The 24821-nt window shown below is 34.0% G+C and overlaps 1 protein-coding gene across 3 annotated transcripts in view; it reads left to right on the top strand.

Moving 5' to 3' along the window:
- CTDP1 (CTD phosphatase subunit 1) overlaps positions 1–24821 on the top strand; it is a 155612-nt gene that overhangs the window by 54803 nt on the left and 75988 nt on the right. For all 3 annotated transcript variants that reach the window (XM_056823542.1, XM_007487822.3, XM_056823541.1), the window contains exons 9-10: positions 6148–6289; positions 8228–8458. In XM_056823542.1, the coding sequence (XP_056679520.1) occupies positions 6148–6289; positions 8228–8458 (373 nt within the window). The remainder of the gene's footprint in view (positions 1–6147; positions 6290–8227; positions 8459–24821) is intronic.

The following is a 24821-nucleotide window of genomic DNA, read 5'->3' as shown; positions in this document are numbered from 1 at the left end:
CTCTAAAGATACCATATCCTTTGCCACCATGTTATACTATTCATTCCTTCTCTTAGGGTTATGATGAGGAAAAATAGATTCCTTTTTCTCTACTTTTCTCTCACACTATCACTCAAATTCAACAAACTTTTTCTTTGAAGTTCATACTATTTGATTATATTACTCAGTTCAACTGCCTCTTTTACTGCCCATCTTTCAGGATCTAGGTCCTTGTATACCTGGCTTAAAGCCTTCTGCTTTGGAATCTTCAATGAGGCTGGGTCGGGGAATGCCATTATAGCCTTCATTGCTTTATTTAAAAAAGTATTGCTTTTTGATCTTTCCCCATTCTTTCTGAATCTTCTTCTTTTTTAGAAAATATGAGACTGATTGGCTTCAAGATGTGTTAGATCCAAATATAGAGTTCTTTTGTTTGTACTTGGTCAGAGCCAGGCATTCTTTTCTACTCCATCTTGAGTATGGTATACCCTATTGGGCAATGGCAGAGCAAAAATGTGCTTTTAATATCAGTGACAGAAAATTATGAAAATGTTTCCATGTCTATTCCATTTGTCCTCATCTTCTTTACATAGAATAGTATATAATCATTCATAGTAAATATTCTGCAGGTTTATTTTCCCTTTAATGCTTCTCACTATTTTGAGGCATGCTGTTCACAATCTTTAAATTTCCTCCTTCCTATTATTTTTTTAAAACCCTTACCTTCTGTCTTATAACCAATACTATGTTTTGGTTCTAAGGCAGAAGAACAATAAGAGCTAGGCAATGGGGGTTAAGTGACTTGCCCAGGGTCACACAACTATGAAGTGTCTGAGACTAGATTTGAACCTGGGACATCCTGTCTCTAGGCCTGGCTCTCAATCCACTGAGCTACCCAGCTGCTCTCCTTCCAGTTATTTTTTTATTAAAATCCTATTTGTACTGGTCAATTCATCATTGCTTTTGGCCAAAGTCTAGTCTGGTATTTGTCAGGGATTGTGATTGGACATGACATTAGTACCGATTAAACTTTCTCTTGATAGGGGACAAGGGAGTAGAGCAGCAGGAGCCCCAGTTATGGTGGCACTTGGGTATGACAAGCCAATATCAAGAACTGGAGAACAGATAAGTGAGCTAGAAAGAGCCAGAGGTATAGGGCAGTGCTAAAAGATGACATGAACTGAAAAACCTAAAATGGAGACAAAGTCTGAGAGGAAGCTTGGCCAGAGAAATGGTATGGGTTTGAGGTGCAAGGTTTTAGTAACAGATGTTAGGAGTTGATCTAGAATGTGATGGTAAACTTGTGGCATACAGAGGCCTCTCCATGGGCATATGCAGGCCATTGACTCAGCCAGCTGAGAGGCTGGCCCTGCCCCCAAATGCAGGGGTTGGGGCATTCTAGTCTCTCTCCACTGTTGGAAGGGCTAAGCACAGCTGAGCTTGGCTCAGCTCCCACTTTTGTAAGCAGAGAATTGATTGGCTATCTAAATCCTACCTGTTGTTTTAACTCTTGACTTCCTGACCCCATGGCTATTCTTCTCTTCACATTCTTCCCCAGTCCCAGCACAGGGGGAATAAGGCTCATTCAGCATGAAAGGGTTAACTAAGATCCCTTCCTGTATAAGTACTTTGCTAAAGATTGGGTCACTGACTCTTCATTTTAATATGACTTATGCATTGTGTAGAAATTGCACTGAAAGCCCTGTTGCCTCCAGGAAGGGAATGACACAGTATTCCTCTAATTGTACATACTGGTAAACCAATGGAACATTGCTTGCCATGCCCCTGTATGCAGTCGAGGGGCAGGATATGGCACGAGGTCCCTAAAAAGTTCCAAAAGGTTCTCCATTACTGATCTAGACAAATAAAAATCATTCAATTTATTGCCCTCAAGTCTCTTACCTCTCAACATTTCCCCTTGATAGTGTGCAGATAGATTGTATCTTATCTTATGCATTTAAAAATTATATTCTGAGGCATCTTTATCAGACTCTCATAGAGATCCCTGCTTTAAACTTAGCTAACATTGAAAGAACTCTCAATATTGCCAAAAACTTTACTAATCTCTTCTATTTGTGGGGAGGAAGATATCAGTTCTCCTCAGGGATCTTCTGGTGGCACTGTACCTCTGGGTTGATGGAATTGGCTTGGTGGTATTCCAGTGTAGGATTAAGTGTTGAAAAGAACCTAGAGAGAAAATCATTAAGTGTAGCAAATAGTTAATTATGGAGCACTTGTGAGAGCAATCATTTTCCTGAAAACCTCCTCCCCATTAATTAGAATACTAAGTACACTATTGCTATTGCCCTTTTAAGGATGAGAGTAGAGGCTGTTAGGTTGTAGAGTAGATTGAGACTTAAATTCAAATATAGCTTCAGGCACTTGTTATCTATGTGACCTCTGACCCCACTGTATGCTTCAGTTTCCTCATCTGTAAAGTGAGGATAGTAATAGCACCTATCCACTAACATTGTTGTGACGGTCAAATAAAATAATATTTATAAAGTGCTTTGTAAACTTTAAAGCATATATAGCTTTTAAAATCAATGGCTAGCTAAACAGTGATGATGATGATGATGATGATGATAGTGATGATAACAAGTGGTTTTTTGTGAGTTCTTTCAAATGCCTAGGCCACAGAATTGAATTTGCAACCTAATGTCATGCCCAAAATATGGCCACCAAACTTATTATGTGATAGTGTGGAATTCTTGAACAGCCCATATGTTCTCTGCTACTAAGATGTTGGGACATAATCAGTCAATCATAAAGCCCTATGCTCTAAACACCAACCCAAATGCTAAAAATACAAAGAAAAGCAAAAATATGGTGTAAATGGAAGATGATACTAAAGAGAAGGCACTGAAAAGAAAGTGAGATTTAACCTGAAGAAGCCAGGGGGAGAACATTCTAACTTTAGGGGCAATTATTGAAATTTACATAGTTGGGAGATGGAATAGCCAGAATACCAATGTTGCTAAATTATAGAGTGTACAAAGGGGAGTAAAGTTGAAGAAGACTAGAAAGCTAGGACAAGGCCTGGTTATAAGGAGTTTTAAAAGTTAAATAAAGATTTTTATATTCAATTCTAGAGAAAATAATGAGGAGCCTCTAGAATTTGACATAGGTGGACCTATGCTTTAGGAATATCACTTTGGCCACTAAGTGGAGAATAGATTAGAATGGTGAAAAACTTGAGGCAGAAGTCCTTTAAAATAGTCCAAGTATAACATAATTAGAAGTCTGCACCAGGATGATGTTCAAGTGAGTAAAGGGAAGGGAGAAACAAGAAGATTTAATAGCAGTCCATCAAATGATTCATGATCAGAGCCTCTTTTTGAACCCCCTAAGAGCTCTCTCAGTGCCATTGTTGGTGTTGCACTCTTGTAAGAGGATGTGATCAGGGTAGAAATGTGATTTAAGTTTCCTTATAGCCCTAATACACATATAGGTGGCATAGTATAAGAGAAAGAGACCAAGGTGTGCTGTTTTGGAAGACTTAAATGGAATCAAATTCGAATCCTGACTGTTAACATTTAGAAACTTTAACCATGGGTAAGTTAATTAGCCTCCCTTAGCTTCTGTTTATCTGTAGAAATTTTCTAATGCCTATCTAACAAGGTTATTACATTAAAATGATATGATGCTTTGCAAACTATAATGTGCTATATGCCAGTATTAGACATTATAGTAATATCTTCATTCCATCTCAGTCATCCACAGGGATGATCATAATTTAGATCTCATTGTTACCCATAACTGCTACATTAATGATTCTGAATTATTGAATTTCTTTAAGTGAGCACAATCTCTTGTTTTCATCTCTCCCTCAGCCGCACTCCTCTTCAACCTCTAGGTTGTCCATCTCTCTTTTTTTGCCCCAATAGCATCCTAGCTCTTGCTTCATTTTCCTTCCCTCAGTTTAAACCTTTAAACTATATACTCTCCTCTTTCTTTTAAATTTTTACCCCCTTATCTAGCCCCTGTTTCTAGATTACCCCCTCCATCTTCCTGTTCTACTCCTTTTCCTTTGTTTTTGAATGCTGCTGGAAAAAGTCATAACTAAGAGGTTTGACCTAGAGAAAGGAAGGGTTGGAGTAAATAGTCCTTGAGATATACCTTCTTACTCTAAAATTCTGTTGTTTATAACTATAACTTGACCTGGGCCTTTGCAGTTGCATAGTTTTTTGTTTCCCAAATAGACTCTTATTTTTCTGACAGTGGTTATTCCAAACTTTTTCTATTCTCTTCCAGTCTTGTTTAAATATCTCCTACCTCTTGACCAAGGATTTCTTTTTCTATTTGACTAAGAAAACTGAGACCATGTCTCATGAGTTCCTTCTCCCCTTCTTCATTTTTCAAAACTCCTCTTTTTTTTTTTTAATTCTCCCATTCTGAAAGTTTCTGAGGAAGAGGAAGAGGAGGTCCTCCTAGCCACGTCTAACCCCTCTCCTTGATCCCATCTCTTCCAGTTTCTTCCTAGAGCTTGCTCCTTCAGACAGTTCCCTCCCCTATTCTCACTTGATTATCTGTTGCCTCCTTCCCTGCTTCCTACCATCATGCCTCTTCTCTCTCTGTACCTCCCATCATTAAAATTCCTTCCCTTCACCTTGTTCTGCCCTCAAACTAGTGTCATAGAATTTTATATACAATAAATCTCCTGGAAAGTAATTTATATCTATTTAATCTACTTTTTCTTCTCCCACTTGTGTCCCAACCTCTTGTAGCCTATCTTCTGACCCTATTACTTATACAATTCTCCCTCAAGATTATCTGTCATATCCTAACTATGGAATGTTAGGACCTTCTAGTAATCCTCATCCTTCTTGATTTCTTTATAGGTTTTGACAATGATGCTTACCTTCTCTTCCTAAATATTCTTTTCTCCTGGCTTCTGTGACATTGCTTTGTCTTGTTTCCTCACCTACCTGCCTTCCTACTCCTTGGTCTCTTTTGGTGATCTCATCTGCTCCCATGGGGTCAAATTCTCTAATGTACTCCCTTTATTTCTAGCCCCAATATCTTTCCTAAATTCCATTCTTACCATGTCAGTTACCTATAGGGATAGCTTCATCTGGAGATCCCATTGGCACCTAAAATTTAGCATGTCAAAAATGGAATTTTAATTACTTGGCCTTCTGAATATGCCTTTCCTCCAAAATTATCTCCTCCAAAAACATCCAAAATATCAAAATGAGGGCTCCACCATGATGATAATATCATCTAGCATTTATATAGCACTTCAGAGTTTGCCACACACTTAAATATTATCTCATTTGGTCTATAACAACCCTGAGAAATAGGTGCTATTAGTATCCCCATTTTTTTGGTGAGGAAGACAAGACAATCAGAGGTTAAGTGATTTGCCTAGGCTTATACAGCTAGTAGTGTCAGAGGCTGAATTTGAACTCGGGTCTTCTTAGCTCCAGGTCCAGAGCTCTCTATCCACTATACTACCTAGCTGTTTAGTCTTCTAATCATTCAAGTTTATGACCTCAGTTATATTTTGATTCTCTAAACTGATATCCAGGTAGTTTCTCTAGTTCTTTTGATTTGTCCTCTATAGCATCTATCTTACCTTCATCCCATCTTTCCACCTACAAAGCCCATCACCTTGGCATAGGCCTTTATCACTTGCTTATCTAGACTACTATGAAAATCTTGTATTTTCCCAGATTCTATTCTCTTTTCTCTAATAGATCCTCTTCACAGATGCCTAAATAATCTTTTGCTATAGTACATAACTGATCCTGCCTCTCTTCTGCTCTGGAATCTTGAATAACTCCCCATTTCTTCTTAGATAAAATACAAACTTTTTTAGCAATAGCTTTTACAACCTTATACAAGATTTGGGGATTTTATTTTCAAAGAAGATGGTGAAACATGCTCAGACCTGGTTCACTAGTCATAACAGCAGGAACTCAAGGTGTTCAAAGATGAAGGGCTTATCTCCTCCAGGGCACGGCCTCTGGAGGTTGCTATACTAGCATGGAAGATAGCTGAGTGGCTGGGGTGACATAAATAACAGACAAAACACAATTGTGCCAAAAGACAATTTGGTAGCTTTGTGGGTTTTGTGTGTGTGTTTTCTTTGTATGTCTGAAGTCATTGGGTTGTTTTAAATAGATCACTAAACATTAATTTTTAGAGTGATTATTTTAACACTAGGCACAGAGAAAGTAAGACAAGCTCAAGAGTGTAAACATCTTCATGTTGTAAACCCTGATTGGTTGTGGAGCTGCTTGGAAAGGTGGGACAAAGTAGAGGAACAACTCTTCCCTTTAAAGGAGGATTACATCAAAACACAAAGGTAATAATGCTTAACTTTTCCAGTTTTCCTCTTGAATCAATTCATAAAATAAAAAGTCTAGACTAGATGATTTCTAAGGTCCCTTCCATCTCTAAAATCCTATGGTTTTCTAGCTTGCTTCACTTAGTTCATTGCTCTTGAAAGGCAGTGTCGTATGCAAAGAAAATCAAGACATCTTCTTACCCCTACTGCTTTATTTTTATATAGTCAGCCCAAAAGAATAAGCCTACAAACCACATTAAGTTTTTGAATTCAAAATAAAATATAAGGTTCTTTCTTTTGAATGAACAGAGGTCAAAAACTTCACAGGCAGTGGGGCAAATAACCCATTAATCAGTGGATCTTACATATTAGCATTTAATCATTCACTATCACCCGAATCTATTTTCTCATGGTAAATCCTTTGTCCCTTCTTCATGTCACCTCATTCCAGTCTGAGCTTTTTGTCCTCTTAAAATAACTAACCAACCTGAAGGTAATTTTATTTTTTGCAATACTAACCCTTCCTATTTTCAGAATGTGCCTTGATATTTTATAACTTCAACATCCTATTTAACAATATTTTTATTTGACCAGAACCAAATTTATTTATTTGTTCTGACATTTAGCATTATCCCCATCATTGCTTATTTCTATTAAAGTGGTTAATCAAGATTAGTAGATGAGAGACAGCAGCATCAGTAAATGGAAAGCTAATCTCTGAGTTTAAGGAGACCTAAGTCAAGTTTACCTCAGGCAAATCTGGCTGGATAACTTTTTCAAATCACTTAACTTCTCAATGTCTCAGATAACTGTTTAAGACTAAATTGCATTTGGCTAATGTGGAATTATGTTTGGTATGACTTCACATTTAGAACAGGTATCATATTGCTTACCTTCTTAATGAGTGGAGAAGGGTTTGGAGGGAGGGAGAAAATATGGAACTGAAAATTAAAGAATGAATATAAAAAAAAGACAAAATTGCACATTTTCATTGCTAGAGGGAATTTCCTCATAATAATGAAATCATAGCTTTATACTAACAAACAAACAAACAAGCAGAAATAACTAGTTACTTATGTATGATCTAAAAAGTTAATTTTTATTTCTGTTAGCTGTATGAATATAATAAGAGAATTGAGGCCCCCACAATCTAGATGATCTCTCTCTTTTAGCCTAATAAATGGAACCTACATCTTATTTAGAATGAAATCATATTGATACTCTAATATAAAAACTACAGCATAGTTTTTTATTTGTGAATGAAGTTTAGATATTTTTTCCTACCTTATATATTCTTAGCAATTCTTTCATAAGAATCTTAGAAAGTCTTTTTCAAGTATAGTTGGGAGCATCTATTAAATGTTTAAAAGTGTCTGTCAAAACAACAAAATTTAAAATTGTTTTTATCAAGTGTCCACCTTCAGTATATTTATTGTGGAGAAATCCAAAGTACCATATTTTGTTTAGCCCTGCTTGGCTTGGAAAAGTGGTGAAAATTTTCTATCCAGAAGGCTGAATGTCATAGCTAGATAAACAGAAGAAATTTAGTACAGGAAATCTGTGGGATAGGCACCGGATAACGGTTCCCAGTTCTTTCTGGCAACCAGATTCCTAATGGGGGTAGTATAACACATCTGTTCCTAATAATAATGGACATTGGCATATAACTTTTTCAAATCATGGTAATTGATTATTCACTTACATCTTTGAAAATTTCACTAACCCCCAAATCATTGTATAACTTTATAGCATCCTAGAACATAGTTCAATGTGCCTAACCTGAACAGTTTGCTAATAATTAATCAAATAACCATTGGTGTCTAGAACATTTCTTCTTCTGGAATTGACATGAGAAGCCTGTTTTGTTTTTAATAGAAAATCATGATTCTTGTTTTCCATTTATTACTAATATAAAAATATTTTCTAATTTAAAACTATTCAATCTTTATCCAACAGGGAAAATAGTCCAGCAACATTTCCTGATATACAGAGTGCTTTTCCAACAGCCTTGTTCCATCCAACACCTATCCATCCAAAGTGTCAACCTGGCCCAGAAGTTCGAATTTATGATTCTAACACTGGAAAGCTAATCAGAAAAGGGTCTCAGAATTCTGGACAGTCTCTGTATATCCAGTCACCAGCTTCTCCTGTCACATTACCAGTCCACGGGGAGCATTCTTCCTTCAGGTATATTAGTTGGTAGTTCTGGACCTTCCAAATTCATTGTCAAAAATTTTTTCAAAGATAATTTTTTATCAAAATGATTATATTTCAAAATGTTATAAGTATATTTGCATGTGAAGTTAAGGAATTTTCTACTTTTCCATTGCTGGCCAGAGAATCTGGACTTTAATTAACTGTCTGACTTAAAACTTAACTAACTGACAGCTGAACCATAATCTACTATCATTAATCATACCTGTTTGTTTACATTAATATTCAAGAACTGAACAACCATGACCTCATGATCATAGAATTATAACAATGAAAAAACTGTCTCACAATCTGAAATAAACAGTATTTGTGTAGACATAGTCAAAAATCATGCTCATATAATATAGTTCTATACACTATAAACTGTAAATTCATATCAGTAGGAAAAGTAAGACTGAATTGTTATATTATACCTGGTATCTTTTTGCTACTTGCAAAAATACAAACCCTTTCTTTGATCTTAACATGTTGAGTCAAGCCAACCAGGGTAGTAACCCACTCCAACACATACTCATGGAGCTTATAAGCATCCATAGTAACATTGTCCAAAATAACCTTTACTTTCCACAAGCATGGGTCAGGCATTGATGAAAACCAGACACCTAATAAAATGTTCTCATTGTTTCTAACAAGACATAATAGAAGGCTAATGTATGCTTTCAGAGTCTCAGGGAAATCCAAGTAAAACATTTCCTATAGAGTTCTATCATATAGAAATGTTATTAGATTTGTCTCCCTTTGACTCAAAAGCCAAATGAGAGTAATGGGTAGAAGTTGCAAAGACAAAGATTTGGACTCGACATGGTGAAAACTTTATAGCAATTCATAACTTTCCAAAAATTTAATCCACTTCTTCAAGAACTGCTGAGTTCCCTTCACTAGAGATCTTCAAGTGTGAGCTGGGTAATTATACTGGAGACATGATACATGGAATTCTTTTCCAGGTACAGTTGGACGAGATAAGCTCAAAGGTACCTTCCAATTCTGGGAATCTGTGATTCTATACCACCTTTCCTTAGTATTTGTATGGGTGATTTGACCAATATTTGAATTGGGATATTAAGTTAATGTGCTGCTTCTTGGGGTAGCTCTAATTAGTTCTCTTTCCTGAATTATGAATGCTCCAGAGTTCCTTCTTCTTTCTCCCTTCTTTGCACTAACTACCTAAGTTGAAATTAACAAGCAGAGAGATTTGTATGATGAGAACCAGAGGGAAGTTAACAATGCTGGTTACCCCCTACCCAAAGTGTCTTAGGCCCTTTAAGTCTGAGTCTCCATAAATAGAGAAAATATTATGGTTCACATGATCACTTTGCTGTCATCCCTATAAAAGTCTAATAGTTCTAACCATTTCATTAAATTGTGGACTCTTTCTCTATCAAACACTTGATTACTTTTTTGTATTAATGAACTCTGCATTGTGCTTCAGTTAGGTGGGCCCTATTTTCAAATATTCTAAAGGACTTTCATTGGAGCTTTCTGAAGAGGAAAAGCAATTGGAGCAAGAGAAAGCACTCATCACCAAGTAGCTGCAGAAAGCAAATGCTTACTCAGTTAGTGAGAGCCTCCTAAGTATAAAGGTGCTGCTCCTATAGAACTGCTGAGCAGAAATGGATATGAGTGTGAACCTGACCATCTGTGTTACTTTCCAACTAGGCTAATGTTTGAATGGAGTTTTTATAGATCAGCCTTTGTAGAGTCCTGCTCTTAACATCTGAAATGTTCAGTCTTCTGACTTGAGTGAGATTTCATTGAAAATAGTTTGTTTTATAATGAGACTGATGCCTACTGTTCTGTGTAAATGATAAGGTATAAGAATTTTGAAAAAAGTTGACAGCAGCTATTCAGTTAGTACAATTGAAAAGAAAAGAGTATTTCAGTTGCCTTTCAGATCTTTGAAGAATAGAAATTGTATTAGGAATTTTGTGGTGAAGGTGGCTACATTTGGCTGAGTATATTGTACCAATCTTTTTTTTTTTTAAGTATTTCATGAATTCTTATAAACTGAATTAGTTCTAGAGATTATTTAGTTGTTATTCATTTTAAAATACAACTATTATTTGGATAGAATTAATATATTGCTGAATTTTGCTACAGTCATTGTAATAGGATGCCACATTTTGAATTACTTGTTCCTCTGTGGTGCAAACTGATTAACATCAAGATACTATGATTATTTTTTAATCAGGTTATTTCTTCTTGTTAAACTTTTTCTCAATTGCCCTTCTTGAATAACATGCTAATTATGTAGTACACATTTACTTAACAAAATTATTCTTCAGGAAATAAAGTTGGTTTAATATTGGTGATAGGGGCAAAAAAAAAATACAAGAAATACTAATATAAGTACATGGAAGGAATTTTTTTATCCTACTTTTTTTGTGTTTGATCTGAAACATTTTATATGATGGTAGAAATGAAACTGTATTTAGACTTTTGGGAGGAAAATATATTCTGTCTCTGGAATTCCTATTTGTCAAATGAGTGGTTAAAAAAGACTAAACTGGTTAATTCAGTGTATGGGAGAGATTTCATGTATTATGAAAATATTTTTTGCACTGAGTATCTCTGCATTGCTATGAATTCAGTGTGTTTTAAAGAAAACTTGAATGCTAATATGTAGATATTGAGATCTTATTTATATTTTTTAATTTTGAACATTTCATTATTAAACAACTTGATTTTTATCTGATCCTAATGTTTACCTTTCAAATCTTAATACTTTTGGCTTTTTTGTTTCTGCAATGAGAGTTCTGACACTAATAGAATAGGGCAAAATACTTGTACTAAATGTCATTTGTGTTTTATTTTTATTGGGTAAAGTTTAAATAATTGCCCACGTTAGTGACTTTTTCAAACCCGTGTCATAATTTTCAGACACCTAAAGGAAAAAAGGTAGCCAAGGATGAAAATCTGAGCAGCAATCATTGCATTATTGTTGAGTGCCAAATAATAAATGCAATCAAAGTTTAGAGTTAAGAGGAGTAAGATTGTAAGAGAATGAAACAATACATTGAAGCTAACAAGATTAAATCTAGTGGGAATATACTAAATTTTAGTTTATAGACTTAGAACTAGAAGGTACCTCAAAGGCCATCAAATCCAACCCCTTCATTTTTATAGATGAGGAAACTGAGACCCAGAGAGGTTATATAACTTGCTGAGCATCTCTCAGATAAAAGACAGAAAAAGAATTCAAACTCTCATACTTGTGCTAAAAAATTTAATTTTTTTGTGGACAGGATAGGAAGATGTTTTAAATAGTAAGCAGCTCATATCAAAAAGATCTGAACCTACTGTAAGGGACTTGCAATTCAACAATAAAAATCAATACTACATTATTACAGTTCAAAAAGTTAATGTAATCATAGATTTCATTCACTATGGAGTTTAGTGTCCAAAATGAGTGAACATTCTGTTATACTTTTGCCCTAGTCAAACATATCTAGAGAATTATATTCATGATTAGTTAATAAATAATTTTTTAAAAACCAATTATATTTTCAGGTCCAAATTTGTTCCCTCTCACTTCCCTTTCCTCCACTGATTAAGAAATCAAGAAAAACCAAAACCCATTCTAATTATTTATAGCTAAGCCATAATTAGCCATTTTCCTCTTCCCCCAAAAAAGTATGCTTCTGCACTCTTAAGTCCATCAACTCTGTAACTGGACATGAACAGCATATTTCATCATGTCTTCTAGAATTATAGCCAGTTTCTGTGTTGATCAGAGTTCATAAGTTTTTCAAAGTTATCAGTATTATTGTCATTTTACAATTTGTTATTCTTCTGCCAACCCCTTTAAATCACCTCATACAACTCTAACCAGATTTCTTTTAAATCAATTCCTTTTAACATTTCTAACAGCAAGTATTGCAGCATATTAATATGCAGTAACATATGCAGTGGATAGAGCACTAGGCTTGAAATCAGGAAGACTTATTTACATGAGTTCAAATCTGGCCTGAGACACACTAGGTATGTGAATATCACCCAAAACAAATCATTTAAACCCCCCTTGCCTCAGTTTCCTAATCTGTAAAATTAGAGAAGGAAATGGCAAACCACTCCAATATCTCTGCCAAGAAAATTGGGTCACAAAGAGTCAGACACAACTGAAATGACTCAACAACTCATTTAGTTGTTCCCTAATAGGACTTGCCAAAAGCTTTTTCTGCATCCATTTATATAACAATATGATCTTTGTTTTGTTTTTCAAATTAGTATAAGTTATGTTCATAGATTTTCTAATATTGAATCAGCTCTGCATTCTTGGTACAAACCCCATCAGTTCATAGTATCTGATCTTTGTGATATATTTCTGTAATCTCCTTACTTGTATTTTATTTAAGATTTTTTGCATCAATATTCATTAGAAAATTTGGTCTATAATTTTCTTTCTCTGGTTTAGGTTTCAAGGCATATATGTGTTCTTTACTTACTTTTTCTAAACTGTTGATGTATTACTTGAATTGTTATTTAAATGTTTAGTAGATTTCACTTATAAATTCATCTGGCTTTGAAGTTTTTCCTTTGGGAATTCATTTATGGCTAGTTCAGTTTCTTTTTCTAAGGTATCAGAGTACTCTAAGATAATTATTTAAGTAATCTATATCTGATTCTGTTCATCTAGGTGCCATATTTCCATAAATACTCATTCTTTTCATTTAGATTTTTCAGGTTTTTTTTTTTGGCTTATAAATGGGTGATATAATCTTTTATGTCTTCATTGGTTGTGAATTTTACCTTTTTGTTTTTAATATTAGTGATTTGGTTTTTTCCTAATTTTTCAAATCAAATTAACTAATAGCTTGTCTATTTCATTGTTGGTAATACTGTTTTTCCTAATTTTAGTAATTGGATTATTTTTTTGCTTTCAATTTTGTTCATTTTTGGTTTTCAGGATTTTTATTTTGGTGTTTACTTCATTTTTTAAAAAATTTGTTGTTTTTTTTTTATTTTAAACTTATATTTCCAATGCATCCATTTGCTTTTTTCTCTTTTATTGATGAAAACATAGCAATACTAATTTTCTACTATACATCTCAAATATTTATCTATATTGTCTCTTTTGTTCTTATTATCTTTAGTGAAATTATTCGTTGTTTCTATTATTTGTTGACCCATCTACTCTTTAGGATTATTTAGTTTCCAATTGATTTTTAGTCTTTACTTCAAAGGCTTTTTTTACTTAATGTAGTTTTATTTTATTATGATTGGTAAAAGACACCATTTGTTTTTCTGCATTTGTTTATGAGGTTTTTATGCCCTATACATTATAAATTTTTGTTAAAGTGCTATGAACAGCTAAGAAATAGATATACTTCTTTCTCTTCCCATTCAGTATTCTCCAGACATTTATCTGTTCTATTCAGGTCTTTCATTTTATTTTTTGTTTATATTTATCTGGGTTTGCAAGGTATAAATTGAAGGCCCTCACTGTGATAGTTTTTTTCAATTTCTTCTTATAACCCATTTAGTTTTTAAGGATTTAGATTCATTTCTATTGGTATATATATGTTTAATATTGATATTAAGTTATCGTCTATTGTACTTTTAGCAAAATATAGTTTCTTCATCTATCTTTAAATTTGGTCTTGTTTTGTTTTTGGTTTGTCTGACATTGTGAAACCTGTTGTCCCCATCTTATATTACTTTCGCTGAAGCTTGAAACATTTTGTTTCATCCCTTTATTTTGTATATTATGTATATCTTTCTGTTTTAAGTGTGTTTCTTGTAAATAAATTATTATTAGATTCTGGTTCTAATACATTTTGCTATCCTCTTCCATTTTATAGATGAGTTCTTTACTTTTACATGCAGTTATAACTGCTAATTGCGTATTTCCTTCCATCCTATTCTTTCATTTTTTTCCTTCTCTTTTTTCCTACTCCTTTTTTAAGAGTTTGTTTTGCTTCTGACTACTCTTCAGTCTAATTTCCTTTTCCCCCTCCTTCCTATTTCCCTATTGGGTAAGATGTATTTCTGTACCTAACTGTGTGTGTTTGTGTGTGTATGTGTGTGTGTGTGTGTGTGTGTGTGTGTGTACATTCTTTTGATGAATTCAGATAAAAGTTAGGTTCAAATCAAGTGCAAACCCTACTCCCTTTTTCTTGTTGTATAGACTTCTACTTGAACGCCACACTGATGTAAGACAATTTTACACATTATTCCTCTGAATTCTTCCTTCTCCGAGTGCATTCCAATTCCCCACCATTCTTTTTCTTCTTTTAAGATCATCAGAATATAACAGAATCATTTCCAGACTCTCTAATTAAACTCCTTCTCTGGCCTCTGATTATAAAATAATTTTAAGAGGCTATATGTATCATATTCCCTAGAAAAATGTAAATGGTTTAATCCTATTTAGTCCTTTAAGATTGCTTATTCAGGTTTACCTTTTTATGTATCTCTTGACTCTTTTGATTATTGTATATGTCAAATTTTCTTCTCAGCTCTATGGATACTGCTCTGTGGTATCAAGAACATTTGTAGGTCCTCTCATCAAAGATCTATTATTACTCTTGCAGGATTATACTCACTTTGGTGTCTAAGTTATGTTTGATTTTAAACCTAGATCTTTTACCTTCTGGAATGTGATTCTGAGATCTCTGCTTCTTAGATATTGCTAAATCTTGTATTACCAAGACTGTGGGTCTTTGATAGTTAAATCCTTTCTTTCTAACTGCATGCAATATTTTTTCCTTACCTGAGAACTCTGTATTTTTATTGTAATAATCTTGTGAATTTCATTTTGGACTTTCTAAAGGTAGAAAGTAGGATTCTTTTCATTTCTGCTTTGCTGGTTTTAAGAAATTTGTATAGTTTTCTTTTATAATATGTTGTCTTATGCTCTTTTTTTTAAAGTTGTGTTTTCAAGTAATTGATGATTCATAGTATCTCTTCTCCATCAGTGTTCTATGTCAGTGATTTTTCCTATTCAAAAAAACTCACATTTTCTATTTTTAAAAGTTATTTTACTTCTATTTTTAAATTCTGTTTTTCCACTCTGATTTTCAGGGAGTTATTTTTTTGGATGATTTTTTGTACTTATTCCAAGTTGTTAATTCCTTTTCCTAGTTTTTCTTCACTGGTTCGTATTTCTTTGACAAATTTTCCCTAGCACTCTTATTTTATTTTCATTTATTTAACTATTTTTTACATTCATTTTTTAAAATGTTTAGTTCTGAATTCTCTTTCTCCTATTTTTTTCTCCCACCCATTGAGAAGACAAGCAATATATCAATTGTACATATGAAGTCATGCTAAACATATTTCCATGTTAGCCATGCTAGGGGTTAGGGGGAAGGAAAGTGAAAAGAGTATGTTTAACCTGCTCTTGAGTTCATCAGAAAAAAAAGAAATAAAAACTTAAAAATAAGAGTGCATCATTTTTGTCTCTGCAGATAGATAGCACTTTTCATTACAAGTCTTCTGAAGTTATCATGAATCATCATATTGATTAGAATAGCTAAATCTTGTTATTGATCATCATTACAATATCGCTATTACCACGTAAAACATTTTTATTTATGCTCACTTCACTTTGCATCATTTCATATAAGTCTCAGGTTTTTCTGAAATCATCCTACTCATCATTTATTATAGCACAATAATAGTATTTCCTCATAATCATATACTACAACTTGTTCAGCCATTCCTCAGTTGATGGGCATCCCCTTGATTTCTTTGCCACCATACAAAGAGCTGCTATCAATATTTTTGTGCATTTAGATCTCTTTGATCTCTATGGGATATTTACCTAGTAGTGGTATTGCTGGGTCAAATGGTAGATTGAGTTTTGTAGACCATTGGGTATAGTTCCAAGCTGACCAATGAGTTATCTTGACAACACTATTAGTCTCTGCCCTGCTTTGTTCTCTAAAGCGAAACAGGCCTATTCCAATTATTTCTTGATTGCCTATTTTAATAAGACCCTATAATGAATGTGACACCTCTTTTTGGTATTATTTCTAGAATATGTGTGAATAAAGAGAGATAAGACAGGTAGAAGGCAGAGGGACTAAGGAAGTAGTGTCATAAAAGTTAATAGAAAATGTTCTGGAGGAGGGATGTAGTCAACAGTGTTAAAAGGAGTGGTCAAGAAGGATAAGGACTGAGAAAAGACCACTGACAAGTAATGTGAGATACCATTAGGTGCCTCAAGCCACTCTTTTAAGAATTATAAATATGGTACAAATAAGTTGTTAATCATCACTGGTGGTGTGAAGGTGAGAAGGCTCCCTATTCTTTGTTTTGGTTCTAAGGCAAAAGAGTGGTAAAGGCTAGGCAATGGGGGTTAAGTAACTTGCCCAGGGTCACACAGCTAGGAAGTGTCTTGAGGCTCTCAATCCACTGAGCCACTCAGCTGCCCCCAAGGCTCCCTATTCTGATGAAATCACAGATCTAGATTCCCCCTCCCCAAAAAGTGTTGTATAAAATGTATATTTGGTGGAAGATACCAGGGATCCCATAGGGAATAGGTTTGTTCTCTTTTGTCTAGAGTGCATGGAGGAATTAATGAAGAAGCAAAAAGTATAAAAATCTTTACCAGATAGATGAAATGCTATTGAGAGATTTCTAATTAGAATTCCATACTTTAAAAAAATTTATTTTGACTATCTTGATACCCTTTATATTATGAAACTGAGCTATAAATACACAAAATTGATCAAATTTTCAGACTGTCCGTTATAATGGAATTTAACCATGTGAATCAAATTCCTTACTCCAAAATCATATATAGAGTGTGTGTGTGTGTGTGTGTGTGTGTGTGTGTGTGTGTGTGTGTGTGTGTAGATACTCTACATATATAGGCATAGATAAGTGTGTATGTATGTGTTTATAATATACATATATGGGATTTAACTACATGGTATTCCATATGTGTAAATAAATAAAAAAATATATATATACATACATACAGAAAGGGGCATTTCACCACATGGAATTCCATATATATATTTATATATTTCATATATGTGTGTATATATATGTACATATGGAATTCTATGTAGTTAAAACAAATACATGTCTATGTGTGTGTATAATATAAATAGCTGCTTCTTAAACAATTTCAAGATTAATCAAAGAAAAGGAAATATACTAGATTTGCTTTTGAATGATACTTGGTAAATTGTAGTAGAGGAAGCATCTGTAGCAAAGTTGATATGATGTAATGGAAAGAATCCTAGGTGATTTGGAAAATCTGTGTTTTAGTTCCAAATCTTTTACTTATTATTAGTATGACTATGACCAAGTCAGTTTAGCTTCTTTTTTACAGCCTTTTTTGAGCCCACACCTAAAGTCTACCCTAGCTAATACAAATGTTAGAGACCTATGGTAAATAAGATATAGTTTCTTAAAAGTAGACTTTGAAAGTCCAAATATGATTTGTTTCTGGATAAAGGAGCACAAAGGGGACTCAAAAAGAAGAATACTTTGTTTCAGAAACAAAAATGTTACTATCAGTTTGCATTGCAAAGATAGAACACTTTTTATTTAGATTAATCATGAAAATATATATTTTGTGTATGCAATAAGTTGTATCTAAGTAGAAAATAAAATTTTACCTTATTGACCACCACATCTCAAATTTTCTTATTATTATTTCGAACTTTTAAAATTATTCTGATGATGTGTTTAGTTTTTGGTTTCTTCTTGTCAGTATATGCCCTGCCATGCATCATCTTGGCATGTGTCTTATTCTTAAAGCATATACCAGTAGAGTTCAGCATACATTAGCTCTATAAAAGTGGAATGGATTTTAATATAACCTTAGAAATGGACTTTATTTTTGTCTTCCAAGTATCACATTAGCTTAGTTTGGTAGTTTAATAGAAGATTGATTACCATGTGATGAAGTAATAAAGAGTGGTAGTAGTTCGTAAAAAATACTTAAAATTTTTAGATCTTTAATCAGTGCCATGATCAGTCCTGATTTGAGAAGACTGATGATGAAGTATCAACTGTAACATCGTTGGTAGGAGGATGTATATCAAAGGTGCCTCATGTGACATGTTTTCAGTAATTGCAACTGTGTCAATGTGTTTTGTTTGATTTTATTTGTTACATGGGGGTAAGAGAGAGTAGATAATAGAGATGAAAAGGGAAAAAAAAAGAGCCATCAATGAAACCTTTAAATATACACAGAAGAAGAAAAAAGTTCAGAAGGAAGCACAAACTGCAATTTTATTGCTACTTGGTTAACTTTAATATACCCTTTATATATATTTGAGACCATACATTTTGGTTGTATTTCTAATCTTTTTTTATCCCTTATACATTGAAATACTTTTGTTTGCTTAAGTTCCTGATAAAGAATGTTTTAAAATCTAAAGTTCAGAGAGGTGGTGAGTTACATCAATAGAGAGGGGCATTCAAATGTGAATCTTTGAGTGTTTTCCCCAATATTGTTTGTTTGTTTTTTAAGCATAGAGATGAGCTTTATTCAGTATTTTATATTTTGAATCATGGAAATACATTGGCAGTTTAAGACCATCATATGTCTATAAAATGTAATACTTAGGAAATTTTGTTTTCTAATTTGTTACTCTTATGGTGCTTTATATTATCATTTGAAAGCATTTGTGAGATTTGAATTAAATGTATAGTTTAGTTGAAAATTTTAAAATAAATTAATTTATGTTATTTCTAGCGTAAAACATGAACATTTGCTTTGGTCAAAATAAATATCAAGGAATAGATATATTGTCATAAAACCATATGGGAAATATATAGCTTAATGAAGGAAAAAAAGCATTTGAATCACTTAGCTGTACGGGGGGGGCGGGGAGGAGGGCTGCAATAAACTAGAATTAAAAAGGTGCATGAGAGAAAATAATTAAGTGTTGTCTGAAAACAGACTTGCAGATGGTATGCTGAACTTGAATTAAAGTAAAAAATAAGACAATGTGTTCAACTTGGATAGCACTAATAATACAGCAGCAGATAACAGCAGATTTGTTCTAAAATGTGTATAATTTACATGTGAAAAGCATTAGTTCATTTCCAAGTGAAATGCTATAAAGTGGCAAATGTTTCAGTTATTGGAAATCTCTTGTGATAAAAATTTTTACAATTAGGGATGAAATTCACACAAGAAGTTTGGCATATTGTATAAGTTTTATCTTACTGATTTGCAAGTTTGATTTACATCATTTTGTGGTTTTAAAATTACCACTATCTTTAGTGAGATGTTCATTTGAATTATTATTCTGTTGTGGTGGAGAGTAGTCAAACAAGAAGCATCCATTAAGTGCTCCCTCTAGCCTAGGCATTTGGAACCCTGGAGCATTTTAACTGGTTGAGGGGATCAAAAAAGGAAGGACCTGACCTTCGTAAATTTATTGAGTTTTATACTCATAAAAGATAGGATCCTGCTTTTATGGTCCAGGTTATAAAACACAATACATTTATCTGTAAGTTCTCCAGGACTTGGCATCTCCTAGAACATAGTTGGCACTTTTAATAAATTTTTAATGAATGATTAATTCTTTTCACAACTTCCTGGCACAAGGGACTTCCTGACAAAACAAAATACAGAAGTAGCATACCCTGAATTTCCAAATAATTGACAGGTCAATCTCTATAACATTTTTCCTAAACATGTCCTCTCTATAGACTACATAGACTTTTACTATATAATAATGGTAGTAGTGCTTCTATGAAGGTTTTGAGCCAGCCCAATTTTACTCTCAAAGTATAGGATGAACATTTTTTCCTTTGTATTTGGTCTTTCCTGATAGACACTTTATTGTATTCATGATTATGTCAATATGAGAATTCTGTCTACAATTATATATCACAGGTCTTTTTTATCCTTTGCTTTTACCTTACATATGATGTCTATACATTCAAGTTATTGTGATAAGCCCATTTTAATGACTGACATTACATTTAAACTATACAATTGATCTTATGTTTGTCATGTATACAATATTCTTTATGATAATTCAAAGACCATATATGGTTCCTAATTTATCTCATGCAAAAAAATTCTACCTGCCAGAAAATTATAATGAACGGGCATTTTAAATATTAGATAAAGTTTCAGAGCAAGTGGATTTAGAAGGAATTTGAAGAATAATATTCCCTGTACTACCCACATTACTTGTCTTGTTTATAATCTATAATCTGTTTATAATCACTATGATAAAATCTATTGTTTATTTTGCACTGATTTTTTTCTTATAATTTTCTATAAGTGTAGCATTGTGATTTCTAGTGAAGCACAAGGGATTAAAGCTGTAATAAAACTGTGTTAGCTTCATCATATTCCATCTTACTCTCACTTTGTCCAAAGTGGTTTATAAAAACTGATTCAAATGATGCTGCTGAATGCTCTTTATTTACTTAAATTATTTTTATATTTTCCAGTTACATGATAAAACATTATCCAAACAATCATTTTTATGAAATGTCAAGTTCCAAATTCTCTTCTCACTAACCCCAACCCCCTTCTTAAGAGGGCAAGCCTTCTGATTTCTTTTATACATGTGAGGTCATACCAAATATTTCCATATAATCCTTGTTGATAAAGAAAACACAAACAAAATTAAACAACATAAAAAAGTATGCTTCCATCTGCATTTAGAGTTCATCAGTTCTCTCTCTCTCTCTCTCTCTCTCTCTCTCTCTCTCTCTCTCTGGAGGTATATAGATTTTTTTCATCATGAGTCCTTTGGAATTGTCTTAGATCATTGTTTTGATCCGAGTAGCTTTGCAGTTGATCATTTTTACAATATTTCTGTTCCTTTGTACAATGTTCTTGTTCTCATTTTTTTAGTTAATCAGTTAATACAAGTCTTCTTAGATTTCTCAGAAATCATCCTGCTCATCATTTCTTATAGCACAGTAGTATCCACTATTACATACCACAACTTGTTCAGTCATTCCTAGTTGATGGGCAACCCCTCAATTGCTGGAAGCCATAATACCCACACTGGCTGACAAGGTCACAGTCTGGGGAAATGGGGTCTGCAAGGCAACCCCCAAATGAGGCCCCCCCACTGATCCCCCTCTGTGACTTCTCTCTCTCCAAGTTTCCTAACTAATGTACTTGTTATGATTATTATTCCCTCCCCAATACTGGAGAAATAATATGAGAGCAAATACTAATAGGATCAATAAAAACTATATCCCACCTTAATTCCCCCCCCCCCCGACTATTACCCTAAAAGATTACATTTACAGAAATAAAACCTAAAGATCACTACCCATTGTCCCCCTCCTTTCCTTCTCTACAGAGCTACATTCACTCCCATTATCAGCTGGGCAAAGCCAAGAACATCAATCACCTTCAAGACACACTCCACTGAATTCTATTTATGGACAGAAACCAGGCAACATTGCCAGGTGCTTTAAAGTAAAACAAGAAAAATTGAGGAAAACCCCAAATCTGGTCTGTCATTAAATTGCCCTCTAACTTTGTACCTAGCTACAAAATGTTTTGTTACCCATCTCCTAAGTAATTGTGATTGATTGTGAAAGCTGACCAAAAGTAACAATGATTCTCCTAGATCAGGGAGAACTAACTTCTAGATCACCCTGTCTATGTCATTCATTTATAGCAACAATGTTCTGTTGACTATCTCCTTAGGCTATGTGTCTTGTTGTTAAGTTCCTTGGAACCGCATATGTTGAAAATTGATTGTGTGCCAAAGAAGTATGTACTTGAAACCCTACATAGTAAACGAACCTCCACCTCCGTGCTGTGGCAGAACACTGTGATGCCTATGCACATGGGCCTGAGTACACAGTACTTCTCATCTCCATTACTTGACCAGATCATCATATCTAGACAGAACAAGCCCTCACCCTCAGGGAGACCATTGGATAACTCCCAGAGTTCAATTTCTAATTTTTTTTTTTTGGTCTTTTTGAGATACAAACCTAGTAGTGATTTTGTTGAGTCAGTGTATGTAGTTTTATAGCCCTTTGTCTTTCCAGAATGGTTGGATCAGTTCACAACTCTACCAGAATTAGTGTGCCAATTTTTCCACATCCCTATCAGCATTTGTTATTTTTCTTTTCTGTCATGTCAGCCAATCTCATAGATGTGAAGTGGCCTCACAGAGTTGTTTTCATTTGCATTTCTCTAAAGTGGTGTGAATTGCTCTTTAAAGGAATGTAAGACATGCTCATTTTCTTTTCAACCAGTTTTGCATTGTATGGGTTAGGTATTAATATATTTGTTAACCATGACATATGTTAAAGTAATTATTTTTACATTATATGGAGAACTTTTACTGGCAAGCATGTCTTACATTAGAAAAGAGGACAATTTCTTTCTTTCTTTTTTTTTAATAAACCTTTACCTTCCATCTTGGAATCAATGCTGTTCCAAGGCAGAAGAGTGGTAAGAGCTTGGCAGTGGGGGTTAAGTGACTTGCCCAGGGTTACACAGCTGGGAAGTGTCTGAGGTCAGATTTGAACCTAGGACTTCCTGTCTCTGGGCCTGACTCTCATTTCACTGAGCCACCTAGCTGCCCCCCAAAAGCCCAACTTTTAATTCCGGTTCCTCTGATTATTGGCTACACAACCTTGACAAAGACCTTATCTTTTCTGAGAATAACTTAATTATCTGCAAACAGAAATATTCCAATATGCAAAGAACAAAAAAAGAAGTTTATAGATGAAACTGTGGACTTCCATCATATACAATTTATTTTTTGAAATATTTAATTTAGCAGTGAAAAATTTGCTATTTGTTCCCTTCTGAAGTTTTATTTTCTATTTTTTTCCCTCCCCTTTTCCCTCTTCCTTCGGATCCCTCTCCTGCAACAGATAAGTAAAGTCAACTGGAAGAAATAAGTACATTGAACCACAGTTTCTGCATTGTTCAAAAAGATACCTAACCCAGAGGGTTGTTGTAATAAAAAAGTGAAATGTCCCATACAATTGTAGAATGCTATATTCCAAAATTATTTTCCATGTCATATAAGTTCCCCTCCAGTTTATTTATGCAATTTTCCATATTTTTCAGTCTCCTCTTAGCCCTAAGCCATCATCAAGCTCATCTAGGATGGCTAGCAAGCAAGATGGCACCCCCTCACCCTCACCTCCATAGAGAGGTAGGGGCACCCTGTATTTTCCTCAGGGATATTTGACAAGTTACAAGGCTTGGATGAAGTAGAAATCAGCAACCTTGTTCCTTTCACAGAGAGATAAGTAACTGACTACCAGACCGTATCATTTCCCTTGGTACAGCTTTCAAAGACCTTCTCATTCTTACCATCTGCCCTGCTCTCTCACTCTCTCTCTCTCTTTCTTTCTGTCTGTCTTTCTCTGCCTGTATGTCTCTGTCTGTCTCTCTCTGTCTGTCTCTCTCCTCTCACCCCCCCCCCCACTTATATATTGTCTCCTCCAATTAGAGTATGAACCCATTGAGACATTTCACTTTTTATTTGTAGCCCCAGTGCTTGGGACACAATAAGTGCTTAAATGTATTTTCATTCATTTCTTTGACTGTCGCTCTTAGAACAGCAATGTCAGATTCCACTGAAACGAAGGACACAATTCCATACATAAGGATCTCTTCCTGCATGCTCATATTGAATTAATTTTATAATGTAATGTTATCTATAGGCATTTTTATTTGTTTTTTCCTAATTATGTTTTAATATGGGTAGGCAGATAGCCTGTGCAACATTATGTCCTAGTTTTGCCTCCTCCTAACTATTTCTTTATTTCATTTCCCCTGGCAGATAAATACTAGAATTTTTTTCAAATTTATTTCTCTCAGTTCTGTGGCTTTGAGCAAGTCTCAACCTCTCTGAGGTTCGGTTTTCTCATCTCTAAAATAGGACTTAAAACCTGTGTTACCTAATTCATAGGTTGACTTGGGGATCTAATGAGACAATATATATAAAAGCACAAAACTCCATGTTGAAATTTTTTGAAGAATATGATCTATTTGCATTTGAGATTTCCAAGGCTCTAGAACTTGATTCCATTTAAATACATATATTTTTTAATTGCTGTCACTTTACTGGCTCCTATTTTCACTAGTCAGCAATTTTAATTCTTAATTCTTATTGACTAAGAAAATATTTTAATGACAATCTGATACTTAGAACTTCAGTTTTAAATGTAAATTCTACTTATTACTGATTTTAGGGGGAAATCATATTTCCATACATTTTCCTTTTATCTAAAAGACAGCAGAATAGAGATATACAACCTGTCTATAGGATGTAAATAGCCTAGGAAAATAATATCCCCATCCAGATGGCATCGATATTGTTTCCAAGTTGCTATCTACTCTCCCTCCCCAAAAAACACTGCTCCAAACACACACACACACACACACACACACACACAGAGGTAATAAAGA

The sequence above is a fragment of the Monodelphis domestica genome, chromosome 3 (assembly GCF_027887165.1).
Source record: "Monodelphis domestica isolate mMonDom1 chromosome 3, mMonDom1.pri, whole genome shotgun sequence".
Classification (NCBI taxonomy): domain Eukaryota; kingdom Metazoa; phylum Chordata; class Mammalia; order Didelphimorphia; family Didelphidae; genus Monodelphis; species Monodelphis domestica.
The sequence above is the reverse complement of the archived record's forward strand: the minus strand, read 5'-3'. Positions and strand labels throughout refer to the sequence as shown.